This window comes from Phyllostomus hastatus, unplaced genomic scaffold (genome assembly GCF_019186645.2).
Source record: "Phyllostomus hastatus isolate PE091 unplaced genomic scaffold, TTU_PhHast_1.1 phas_scaffold_216, whole genome shotgun sequence".
Taxonomy (NCBI): Eukaryota; Metazoa; Chordata; class Mammalia; order Chiroptera; family Phyllostomidae; genus Phyllostomus; species Phyllostomus hastatus.
In genome coordinates this window covers 3294982-3308518 of record NW_025334018.1, presented here as the reverse complement: position 1 = coordinate 3308518, position 13537 = coordinate 3294982, and the positions used below count along the sequence as shown (strand labels likewise).

Genomic DNA, 13537 nt, shown 5'->3' with positions numbered 1-13537 from the left:
CCCTCCCTTCCCCCCTCTCTAAAAAAATAAATAAAATCTTAAAAAAAAATAAGTCTTTCTCTAATATATAGTGGAACCTCAGTTCTAGAACTCAATTTGTTCCAGAAGACTGTTTGCAAAGTGATGTATTAAAAAACCAGATCATACAGGTGACTGATCATACCAGAACCAGCATGAAAAGGTTGTTAGAAATAGAACCAAAGTTCTATTTGACAACTGAGACATTTTTCCATGAACAACATGGTCAAGAACTGAATTATTTGAGATGGGAGACAGTTGAGGACTGAGGTTTGATTGTATTTGTCATTAAGTGTTTTTTAGGGAAAGATTCTGTAAAATATTTTTTCCCTTTGAATGGGCCATACTTCTCTGTTTCTTTGTATTCCTTGTGATTTTGTTGAACACTGAATTTTTTAATATAATAATGGGTTAAATCTAGAATGAGATTCTTCTTCCCCACCCAGGTTTGCTGTTCTTTTTAATTGTTTTTTGACTGTTGTAGGCTATCTCCTGTGCCAAGATAGACTGAAGTATAAACTCAGTATGTTTTTATGTCTTTTGTTAAACTTTCCTTGGTTATACGCACTTTGCATTTTCCCCCATATATGCAGTTTTTTAAAAAGATTTTATTAATTTATTTTTAGAAAGGGGAAGGGAGGGAGAGAGAGAGAAACATCAATGCGTGGTTGCTTCTCATGTGGCCCCCACTGAGAACCTGGACTGCAATCCAGGCAAGTGCCCTGACTGGGAATCAAACCTGCAATGCTTTGGTTCACAGACTGCGCTCAATCTACTGAGCTATGCCAGCCAAGGCCTGTAGTTGTTTTTTAAATGTCCTAGTCTTTAATGTCTGGCTCCTGACACAGGAGAAGCAAAAAATGAATGCAGGAAGAAAGGGCAATGGTCCTTTAAATCTCCTAGAAATCACTTCAGCTAGAGGGAGAAGGCTTGCAAGAAAGGTGTGGTGGTAGGTGCAAAAATGGCTGCCTACCTATTTTTCACTTCATCAAGAGTAACAATCAACAATCAGAGCACAGATCCCCAATATTTGGAGGACAGTGCCCTTTTCACCCACCCAAGCTTCTGCAAGCTATGTGCAAGCTGTTCTAGGAACAGCAACTTGTACAGCTGTCTGCCATATGGCTGTGGGGAGGGTGGGGGATGGGTAGCTGCTATATTCTAAAAGCTCAAATTGACTAAAACAAACTGCAGTTTACCATCTAAGCTTTCCTTTGGAAGATGCAAGCCTTCAACCAACTCCAGAATTCCAAAATCATTATATCAGACAGATTTTGCTAGTATAGTTTTCTAAGGGGAGAGAGATTTCTGGTGCTTCCTACTTTACCATCTTCTCTGAATCCTTTCCTATCCTATTTATTGTTTTTTAGATATAATTTTTTCCTTCTCAAGTGATTTCTATTTCATTTGGTTTATATCTCATGGTGACAAACCCAGTGGGCATGTAATAAATATGCTGAATGAACTGATATGAGAAGAACCATGTAACATAGTACCTAGAACATAGTAAGCAGTTAATAAATACTAGACATTATACATAAATATTATACACAGATACACATATTTAGTCAGTAAATACTAGATATTATACATATATAGATATTATATATACACATATAATATATATTTATTTACATTTATATAAAATTTTCTTGTAGTAGTTAAGATGAACTGAAGAAACAGCAGAAGCTTATACTCTGTTTGGAGGATCTGGTATAGTAGGGAATTGCCTGAGCTGATTTGTGTAAGCTGACTGACATTATGGAAAGAGAAATCTCTGGATGCCCTCAATGCCTTCTGCTCTGTGGGATTCTTGGTTTCACCTTCCCCTGCTGCCTTACCATTTCTGCATTTCACAGTTTGGGTCACAGCTGTGGTTGATGAATCGAGCCTCATTTCCCATGCGGTAACTGTCAATCACCATCCCACTATCCAGGTTCAGACAATAGTGATCACTGTGATTATGATACTGTTCAATCATCCTGTTCCTGAAGAGGAGAAAGATGATTGAAAGCCACTTAATGATTAAACTGAAAGTAAATTCCAAACCTTCCATTTTTCATTCTAATCTGGTACCTTTACCATTTTCTGAGTATCATCATTTACCTGAACTCCTGTTCGCTGACAACCTCCCCTAGGTATTCAATGATGAATTGTCCAGCTTTTAGGGGTTCTTTAGTTCTGATCCCCCAACCTTTTTCCTCAGCTCGAAATCGTTCTAGACACTGCACCCACTCATGCCTCTGTATCCTCTGGTTACAGCACTGCTCACCACAGGGACAAGTGTTGGGGGAACACTCAGCAAAGATCATTCTAGAAAGAAAAGTAATAATTCTATGTCAATAAACATTATATATGCCTTCATAAACCCATTTTATGTTTTATAAGCATTCTTAAAATGAATACATAAACTTAGTTTAATGAGGTTAGATTGGTTAACAAGGTAATAATATGTAACTTCAAAAATTAATAATTAAAATTTCCAGGTCAAGTTGCAAACAGTGAGTGCTTCTTATAAATTATTAAACTAATTGTTCACTTAGCATCCTGGGTAAAAACTATCTTATTTAGCCTTGTGCTAAGAATAGATGAACTGCAACCCACAGAGAAAATTATTTGATGATTACATTGCACTCTTGTTTTCAAGTAGCTCATGGTCATTTAGATTTTTAAAAAATTATGGTAAAATACACATAAAACTTATAATAAGCCGCACATTGATGTTTCTCTTTCTCTCTTCCTCCCTTCCCCTCTTTCTAAAAATAAATAAAATCTTAAAAAAAAAAAGTAAAAATTTCTGAACACAGTAGATGAAAGTTGTTATGCATATGTCCTCTCGTTGCTTTCCTTTTTACATTTCTAGATCTTTAATAGAAGTCATTTCGTGTTGTTGTAGTTTGGAATCCCAGTAAGGCTATTTTTAGCATGAACAAAGGAGGACCAAGAACATAATGGTAAATCAAAATATTATATTATGGCCTTGATTGGTTTGGCTCAGTGGACTGAGTTCCAGCCTGCGAACCGAAGGGTTGCTGGTTTGATTTCCAGTCAGGGCACATGTGTGGGTTGCAGTCCAGGCCCCCAGTAGGGGGTGTGCGAAAGGCAACCACACACTGATGTTTCTCTCCCTCTCTTTCTCCCTTCCCCTCTCTAAAAATAACTATATAATCTTTTATAAAAAGTTCTTTATTAAAAAATATATTATGTTTATAATCATAACTTACAAATCTCATAAAAAAATTTAACACTTTAAATTTAAAAGTACTTTCAGAAACATTTATTCTTCAAAAAAATATTATCCTATCTAAAGGGCAAACAGTAGGCAGAAAAAATATCCACTGGACTATTCTTCAACTTAAGACAATCAACTTAACTTGTGAAAAAGACACTGCCTTACTATCAAATTCAACACCTTTATTCTTTCTTTTCCTGACTTCTCTACTGCAAGAACATACCACCTGAAAATGTAAGTCCTCTTTTTGTGGGTTTTCTTGATTTTTTATGATGATGGATTTCCCACCTCTCCTTCAGTAACAACTCCTATCTTTTTATTTATACAGAAAGCCTTTTTTTTTCCCAGTTGACCTTCCACAGCACATCCCTTTATCAGATTTTCTTTAGGAGACTCATTTATTTTCAACAGTTTCAATTATAATTCTGTTTATAATATCACATACCTGCATTTTCACCATACTTCATAAAACATGCAACAACACAGTTTAGGTGGATAAAAGAACTAAAATATAAATATAACACAATGTTGAGAGAAAAAAAAAGAGACTTCAATTTTTAAAAATTTTTGCCACAGTCCTGGTTAGGTAGCTCAGTTGGTTATAGCATCATTCCAATATAACCAAGGTTGAGGGTTTGATTCCGGGTCAGGGCACATATAAGAATCAACCAAAGAATGCATAAACAAGTAGAACAACAAATCCATGTTTCTCTCTTTCAAAAATTGATTAAAAAATAATAAAAAGTATAAAAAATAATATAAAATTTCTGCCACAGATCATTCAGAGGTTGCTGAAAATTGGTGTTTTTTTAGAATTGAAGGCACTTGAAATACATTCCATTTGTTTTGATAAATAACCAAGATAAACTCTTTATATAAAAAGTAAAGCATGTTTCCATACATTCTGCCTGAAAAACAAAACTGTAAATTTACCAAAACCTGAAAGTAGGTATGGCAAAACTGTGATGTGAAGAGTTTGATTTAGCAATATAAACTGTCATTATCTTTGGCCAGATAATGTCCTTGAAGCTAGAGTATTTTTCCCTTCTGAATATAGATCTAGACTGGAAAGCTCTTTCCCTCACGTGGTGAAATTTAAGGTTAAACAGTCATTGGGAAATGTACTAGTGCGACTGAAGTAACTAACTATGGAGGTCAGACCATTCTCTGTGAGTGGTGATGAGTTTTTACTTAGCTAAAATGAATATTCCTACCATGAATCATGCCAGGTTAGTCAGGGTAGATCATCCCTACTTTTTGGGACCAAGAATTTGAGGACCTAGGTCTCTTCTGAAGCAAAAGGCTTCTAGAGATTTTTATTGGTGAGCAAGTGGAAATGAACTGCACTCAACAAAGGAGCACAGACAGACAGTATCTATTAGGGAATTAGATAGGGACCCTGATGGTAAGTTTAGGGCCTGTGGACTCTGAGAATAATCAGTGCAAGTGGTTCTGTAAGTCTCACCAAAGAATGTAATTTTATATTTCTCTAACTGTTCAGTTTTATTATACAGCATGTATCCTTGTGAAGAGCTGAGAGAGTGGGCTCTGTACATGTTGTGAGGAAATAGGTATAGGGTTAAAAAGCACACTGAAATGAACATTACAAGACTTTGCTCTAGGAGATGAAGAATGTTCTGGAGCAGTAATGGGTTTGATATGATTGTCTTACAGTAACAAGAATCCACCAGGGAAGAATTGTCAAATTAATAAACAATACTGGTGACTCCTGGAAACTGGTTAGAAGAGAGGATGGTAAGTTTTAAAGTATTTATTTGAAGTAATTGTAAAAACTTATTACTTGTTTTTAAAAATAGTCCTGAACCAAGTTTTCCTTGATCTACTTGCAAGTGAATACAATTCTACATATGAGTCTTACATAGGCATCAAAGTGGGTCCTGCATTTCCTTTAACTTTACACCCCCAAATATTTACAGAGCCTTGAATACAAAGACAGGAAAAACAAAGCTGCCCTTTTTTTAGCAGTTCCATTTAACTGAATTTTTATATGTGTTATTTTTAAATATGTGAGGGAGCATCCACTGAATAACATTTTAATTTTTCTTAGGTATTTATGCATGTATCACATTCACTATACGTCACTCATTAGATGCATGACTATGTAATGATCATATTCTCATGATATAGAGTTGGAAGCATTGTATCTGAATGTTTGTTTTATCTTGCTTAGGAGTATTTTTTTGTTAAAGAAAGGTAACACAATGGGAAGGTCACACATACTAACAAAAATGTTGTAAGACAACTAGTGTAAATTATGTAAAGGTAAATATATAAATTTTGACTTTTAACTGATTAAAAGAATCATACAATAAGCAATGTGTAGTATAGTGTGAAGAACATGGCTTTCTTTGAATCACATAAAAGTGGGTTCATATTCTGTCTCTGTTACTTAAGTGCTATGTAATGTGGAACAATTTACCATTCAAATTCTAAGGTTCCTACATCTATAAAATGTAAAACTATCACCCACTTGATGGAAGTATTTGAGAAAGACAGGAACTAACCAATGAAACAGCAGCTACATTATGGTAATTTCATGGACAATAAAGTATCATATTAAAAAAACACAATAAAACCAACCAAACAAAAAACATAATAATGTCATCATACAAAGAAACACACATTTAAACAGCCTTTAAGGAAATATACTACTTCCAAATATTAAACAAATCAAGTTAGGTGTCAATATCTAAATAAGGTAGAAGTATGGGGAAATTAGTATATTAATACATACATTGGTGGTGATACCAAAAATAATAAATAGTGTATGTAATAAGAATTACATAAATGTTGTTCATACAGTTCATACAGGTAATTCTTATTCTGAGAATGCATGCACTCTAAGGGTTAAAAAGAAGCCTCTACAGGAAAATTTCACAGTAGTGCTATTTTTAGTAAGCAAATATTGGAAATAGCCCTGGCTGGCGTAGCTCAGTGGATTGAGCGTGGGCTGGGAACCAAAGTGTCCCAGGTTCGATTCCCAGCCAGGGTACATTCCTGGGTTGCAGGCCAGAACCCCCAGCAACCGCACATTGATATCTCTCTCCCCCTCCCCTCCCCTCCCCCTCCCTCCCCCTCCCCTCCCCTCCCCTCCCTCCCTCCCCCCTCTCTCCCTCTCTCTCCCTCTCCCTCTCCCCCCTCTCTCTCCCTCCCTCTCCCTCCCTCTCCCTCTCTCTCTCTCCCCACCTCCCTTCCCTCTCTAAAAATAAATAAATAAAATCTTAAAAAAAAAAAAAACAATACTTAACTTCTAAAAAAATATTGGAAATAACTTGAATGATGAACAACAGGATAATGGCAAACTATGGCATATCAAACTAATGGAAGATAACGAAGCTCCTAAAAATGATTAACTTGTATACCATACTGAAACTGATACATAAAAATGTACATACAAAGTATCTGCATGTGAAAAAATAAGTGCAAAAAACACAGATATCTATACCACCAGCTATTACGATGTAAAACTATATGTATATTCAAGATATAAATTTATAGGGATGTAGATAAGGTACAATTTCCCAACTGGTGTGTTGAAGAGTGAGTTACTGAAGCACTGATTCCTACAGCCATGAGGACAGTTGTCTAGTGACCAAGAAAGCAGTTGCCTTTGTTGAGGAAAACTACACAGAACAGGAAGTATTTTTGTTAAAGATTTTAATTATTTATTTCAGAGAGAGGGGAAGAGAGGGAGAAAGAAGTAAAGAAACACTGATGTGAGAGAGAAGCATCTACTGATTGCGTCTTGCATGCTCCCAACTGGGGAACAGGCCCACAATCCAGGTAAGTGCCCTGACCAGGAAATGAACCAGCCACCTTTTTGTTTACAAGCATGTGCTCAATCCACTGAGGCATACCAGCCAGGGTTAGAACAGGAAGTACTGATGTGAATTTTGTTGTTTTTTTTTGCTATAAATTGGCTTATGTTACTAAACCCAACAAACTATTATATTCACTCTTTTGGCTCTATTATACATTTCCTTTTGAAATCGCATTGTTATTTTAAACTCAATGGTCCAAAATGAAAATCTCATTTTTATCTCCAAACCAGTCATATTTCACACTATCTTTGACAATAACATTACCATCTCCCATTGATATCACTGTCTCAATTCTCATGTGTATCTGCTATATACTGATGGTTAATTAACCCTCCCTCCCGTTCCCCCAAATATACCATGCCATTCTTCTTTTTTACTGCCATCATCATGCTTTACTCTCTCACTATGGCTACCATATATTGAGACCTGGAAAGGTTTCTATAACTGTGCTTAATATTTTATGAACATTGTCTCATATAATCTTCACAACTCCCTGATAAAAAGGTTATTATTTTTATTAGAGGGGTTAAGTAACTTTTCTAAGGCCTCAAAATAAGAAGATGATTTACATCTGGGTATGTAAGATTCTTTTTCTGTTACTCTGTTCATCCTATGTATGAGCTGAGTTTTCATGTGTCCCCAAAATTCATAATTGAATCCCTTGCTCCAATACGATGGTATTTGCAAGTAGTGCCTTTGGGAGGAAAACAGGTTTATAGAAGGTCATGAAGGTGGGAATCTCATGATGGATTAGAGCGCCTGTAAGAAGGCACTCTGTCCATGAGCATGCACTGAGGAAAGGCCATTTAAGTATGTAGGGAGAAGGCAGTCATCTACATACACACCAGGAAATGGGTCCTCACCAGACACTGAATCTACTGACATCTTAACCTTGGACTTCACACCCTCCTGAACTGTGGGAAATAAATTTCTGTTTTTTAAGCTACCCAGTTTATGATATTTTGTTGTAGTAGCCTGAGGAAACTAAAACAGCCCATCAATTATGTTTTATACATCTTTGTGTAACTTCTTGGGGAAAAATCAAAGAGTCTTTTTAATTGAAGTACCTTATAGATCTTAAAGCCTATCCTTTTAGAGCAATAAGTTTAGTATAGTACCTATTGAGGCAGTCATCCACACAGCCTTTCCTGGTGTCATCATCTGGTTTCTTACAGTTACAGGTGGTAGCCTCGTAACCAGAAAGGGGTTTGACATCAACGTAGACATCTTGAAAGACAGTAAAGAACACTGTGAACATACAGGGTAATTTTTTAAACACCACATTAAGGAAGATTGATGGTATGGAGGCAGAAAAGATAGCTTCCAAATTACTCACTTGAACGGATTTTTTTATATAGTGGGACATCGGGCTTTTTGTACAGCTAGAAAAAGAAAAAAAGAAAAATCTTGATATAGCATTTAACTTCAAATGCCAGACAGCAGCATTACTCAGGAAAACAGAGTAAAAACATTGTCCATGTGCTCTGCCCATATAGAAATATTTACAAGACTTTCTGGTCTAGAAACATTTGAGGAAAACCCTTGGTATGATCACTTTTTACTCCAAAATAAAAGGTGACTTACTAGATCAGGCAGGGTAAAAGAGAAGTTGGTTCAACAAAGAGATATAAGTATAAAAGGGTTTAAAGAAAGTGCATCTTTTTTCTTATTTTGACTGACACAAGCCTTTAATAAAATGTAGAAAGTGTGATATCTTACCCTTTCTTCTTCATTTTCTTTTTTATATATATTTTATTGATTATGCTATTACAGTTGTCCCATTTCCCCCCTTCACTCCCTTCCACCCTGTACACCCTTTCTCACCCACATTCCCCTCCTTTAGTTCATGTCCATGTGTCATAAGTTCTTCAGCTTCTACATTTCCCATACTATTTGTGCCCGGCTCCTGTCTATTTCTACCTACCATCTATGCTACTTATTCTCTGTACCTTTTCCTATTCTCTCCTCCTCCCACTCCCCTGATGCTAACCCTCCATGTGATCTCCATTTCTGTGGTTCTGTTCCTGTTCTAGTTGTTTGCTTAGTTTCCTTTGGTTTTGTTTTAGGTGTGGTTGTCAATAATTGTGAGTTTGCTGTCATTTTACTATACATGTTTTTTTTAATCTTCTTTTCTTAGATAAGTCCCATTAACATTTCATAAAATAAGGGCTTGGTGATGATGAACTCCTTGAACTTGACCTTATCTGAGAAGTGCTTTATCTGCCCTTCCATTCTAAATCAAAGCTTTGCTGGGTAGAGCAATCTGGGATATAGGTCCTTGCCTTTCATGACTTGGAATACTTCTTTCCAGCCCCTTCTTGCCTGGAAGGTCTCTTTTGAGAAATCAGCTGACAGTCTGATGGGAACTCCTTTGTAGGTATCTGTCTCCTTTTGTCTTGCTGCTTTTAGGATTCTCTCCTTATCTTTAATCTTGGGTAATGTAATTATGGTGTGCCTTGGTGTGTTCCTCCTTGGGTTCAACTTCTTTGGGACTCTCTGAGCTTCCTGGACTTCCTGGAAGTCTATTTCCTTTGACAGATTGGGGAAGTTCTCCTTTATTATTTGTTCAAATAAGTTTTCAATTTGACTCTTCCTCTTCTCCTTCTGGTACCCCTATAATTCGGATGTTGGAACGTTTAAAGATGTCCTGGAGGTTCCTAAGCTTCTCATTTTTTTTGAATTCTTATTTCTCCATTCTTTCCTGTTTGGTTGTTTCTTTCTTCCTTCTGGTCCACTCTATTGTTGTGAGTCCCAGTTTGCTTCCCATCACTATTGGTTCCCTGTGCATTTTCCTTCATTTCTCTTATTGTAGAGTGCATTTGTTCATCTAATTTGCGACCAAAATCAACCAATTCTGTGAGCATCCTGATCACCAGTGTTTTGAACTGTGAATCTGATAGGTTAGCTATCTCTTGGTCGCTCAAAAGGATGGGTTCTGGGGCTTTGATTTGTTCTTCTGTTTGAGCCATCTCCTTCTCTCTCTCTCTCTCTCTCTCTCTCTCTCTCTCTCTCTCTCTCTCTCTCTCTCTTTTTGGTCTGGTCGTACCTGTTACAGTAAGGGGCAGAGCCTTAGGTGTTCACCAGAGCTGGGCACCCCAGTTGCTGGGTTGTGATGTTGTATGTGGGGGTAGGGTTGAGAGGGAACAATGGCGGTTGCTCCATTCTCCTAGTGACCTCAGTCCCCTCTGCTGCTTCCCCCAAGCAAACTGGCCCCCTCTGGTGCCAATTTCCGTGTGGGTGGGCTTGTGCATGCTGTGGGACCCTCCAAGAACCTCCCCTGTGATGCTGGGTGTCTCTCCGTGCGCCTCAACTCCCACAGGTTTCCTCAGTAAGTGTCCCCAGACTCTATTTCCCAGTGCTGTGGTCCTGGGTTGAGCGCACTGCCTTGCTTTGCAATTGCCACTTCACTGGGTCTGGCCAGGGTCTTCCAGCTGCTGCCTGCACACTCAGGGTCCACTCACTGCGGTCTTGTGTGCCCCGGATGCCTTATGCACCCCTGGATGCCTTACATGCCTGGTCCCACAGCTCTCTGCTCTGCAACCCACGCCTGGCTGCTCGTCTCCACCCCTCCTACTGGTCTGGATGCACAGATCTAACCAACTTCTTGGTTGTCCGACTTCCATTCAGATCAATTTTCTGTCATTTCTGGATGTTATTCTGTTCCCAAGTTGTTGTTGTCCCTATCTTGGTTGTGCGTGGAGGTACGGTGTATCCACCTATGCCTCCATCTTGGCCGGAACTCAAGAAAGTGCATCTTAAATGGCATGTTTCTTTAGCTTGTTGTTGGATAGACTTAAATGAAAATTGCACTGTAGATTGAAGCTATTCATTTGGATGCATTAAGATTCTATTTGCCTCTATAAATAAAGAGGAAAATTTGCCTAGAGTTTGGTTGCCTGATTTGGATAGGTACATGGAAAAAAAAAAAAAAAAGAGTACCCTGGCATTTTCAGGGTGGGTATTGTAGGAAAACACATTTCACATTTTAATTAGGCAATTAATTTAGTGAATAAAGAGGATAGGGCAGACAGTCAAGTGGAGCTCTCACACTGTGATCAAGAATGCATTAGAAAAAAAGAATGTATTATAGTAGAGGCAGTCAGTTGGTTAGTGTTTCATCACAGAGGACTGCAGCAAAGACCACCCCCCAAACAAACCAAAACAACTTGGTCTTAGAGTGTATTAATCAATAAGAATAATCCCACCATCATTTTTCAGTGGGTATAGTCAAAGCACTGTCTCTCCTTCAATGTTATAAACTGAGACAAATATCTAACATTTTGACCCTCTCAGAATTCAAGAAAGGCCACCAGAGAACCGAATGCAGAGGGAAATGTCCATTGCTTTTGGCTTTCCAAAAGTAAACTTTGGTGGAATTTTGGCAAAAACTCAGGAGCTTATTCACCTTGTGTGCATGACTATTTTTATTTTCCAATAGTTGTTCTCAGTAAGGACGTGGGGCCTATAGCTTAATACAAAATTATTAGGGGAAACTTTTCAATTAGGGAAGAGAGAAAAATAGCACGTTCTTATTTTTAGTTCCCAACATATTTAAAGATCTTTTAAAAGTATAAAAGTGTTAAACATTTTGCATTCTTTGGTAGAAAAATTTCTTTTGTATGTGAAAAATAAATTCCAAACTGATGAGAAGGGACCAACAAAAATAAAGTCTGAAATTTCTTAGTGCTGCTGGCAGTACATCTAAACTCTCCAGAGACCTGAATCAAATAGGATTCTTAGAGAACAGAATCTATGCTACCAAAATAAAAGTCCACAGTAAAACAGAAGGTTTCCCAGGGAAGTATGAACTCACTGCTATTTTGAAGTAAGAGTAAAGGCAAATAGGTCATATTAAATATGGATGAAAATTCACTTTTTTCTGTCACTAGCCTTCACAGAGACACTTTTTCATATTTTCTAAAATGAGAGTATAATAAGGAGGCAGAGAAAAAGATTTGCATTCTCTCCTTGCCATGCTTTACAATGTAAGAATGAAACCTGGTAAAATTAGCTCATTGTACCTGATTGTGTTTCCACTGCCAAAGGATATCATAGGGAAGCTGGAAGTCAATTCTCTTTTGCCTTAGATACTTTCCTGAAACAACAACAACAACAACAAAAAATACTATCAATTTCAACATTCATACAAACAGCCAAAGCCACAAGATGTAGTATGTACTAACTAGAAAAATAAAAATCTAACTTTTAATTTTATGGATTTTTCCAGTACTGATTTTTAATTTTACCTACTTTTTCACCATGTAGTATATACTAAAGATATATTTTAACTTTAACAGTTGTCTATATAAAACAAGTAACGTAGCAAATTTACTACCAAAAATACACATGACATTATGAAGCAAACAATATACTAAGAATGGTTTGATTATAAAAATTACTAATTAGAGCATTTGGCCCCTACTCTCCTTCAATATTATAGAAAATCTAAGGCTGATTATAAAAAAGGGAAATAAGAGTTTTTAAAAATAGGAGTCCCTGAATTTGAATAACTCAATAGTCTTTACATAGTAATTTATGATTAACTTTTTTAAAATTAAAATATTATTATGTTTTAGGACTTCGGGTCAAGATGGAGAACAGGTAAACATGGCTAGCCCCCTTGCACTACCACAGAAAATGACAACTAAAGCATAGAACAACCATCAGAAAATTGAGCTGTATTGAAGTCCAACAACTAAGGAATTAAAGAAACCACATTCATCAAGATGGGTAGGAGGGAAGGAAGGGTGGAGATGGAGACACGGAGACCTGGAACCAGTGGGTTCCAACCCCATATGTGGTGGACAGAAAATGGAGGGACATCTTGGGAGCAAGGGATCCCACCCCCACACCAGATCAACCAGCCCAGGGTCCCAGTGCCAGGAAGATAAGTCCCCCATAACTTCTGGCTGTAAAAACCAGTGGGAGTTGGGTCAAATGAAGAAACTGTGGGATTCTCAGGCCTCTTTTCTTAAAGGGCCTTGCACTACACATGCACTTTCTTAGACTCACTCCCTCTGGGCTCCAGCACCAGGGCAGCAACTTGAAGGGCACCAATGGCATACTGGGAGGAGCTGAAATGTATGGCCATCAGGGCAAGAGCTGGGGAACAGCTTCTTCCCAGACACAGAGCCACAGTGGCACAGCACCACATCTGAATCTCCATCAACCTGGCTTACACCGTAAGCCCTGCTCTGATGATTACCTAAGGGTCCACCCTATGCAACTTATGGCCCATCCAAGCAATCCTCCCACCCTGGTAACGGTTTTTCCATATGAGGGGCTGAGCTAGGCACAGGCTTCAGACCTTCCCAAATCCACTCAACAAGCAACTGCTGAGCCCAGGCCCCCTATCTCTTGCTGAGTGGCCCCAGGCCCAGCACTAGCAGCAGGCATCTACACGTTGCTGTATAGCTTACATTAAGGGGCCCAAGATGAACGCAGG

At 37.8% G+C, this 13537-nt stretch overlaps 1 protein-coding gene across 3 annotated transcripts in view; it reads right to left on the bottom strand.

Moving 5' to 3' along the window:
* ASH1L (ASH1 like histone lysine methyltransferase) overlaps positions 1-13537 on the bottom strand; it is a 228554-nt gene that overhangs the window by 31217 nt on the left and 183800 nt on the right. For all 3 annotated transcript variants that reach the window (XM_045816450.1, XM_045816452.1, XM_045816451.1), the window contains 5 exons: positions 12114-12187; positions 8429-8474; positions 8211-8319; positions 2125-2331; positions 1860-2006 (listed from right to left, as the gene is read on the bottom strand). In XM_045816450.1, the coding sequence (XP_045672406.1) occupies positions 1860-2006; positions 2125-2331; positions 8211-8319; positions 8429-8474; positions 12114-12187 (583 nt within the window). The remainder of the gene's footprint in view (positions 1-1859; positions 2007-2124; positions 2332-8210; positions 8320-8428; positions 8475-12113; positions 12188-13537) is intronic.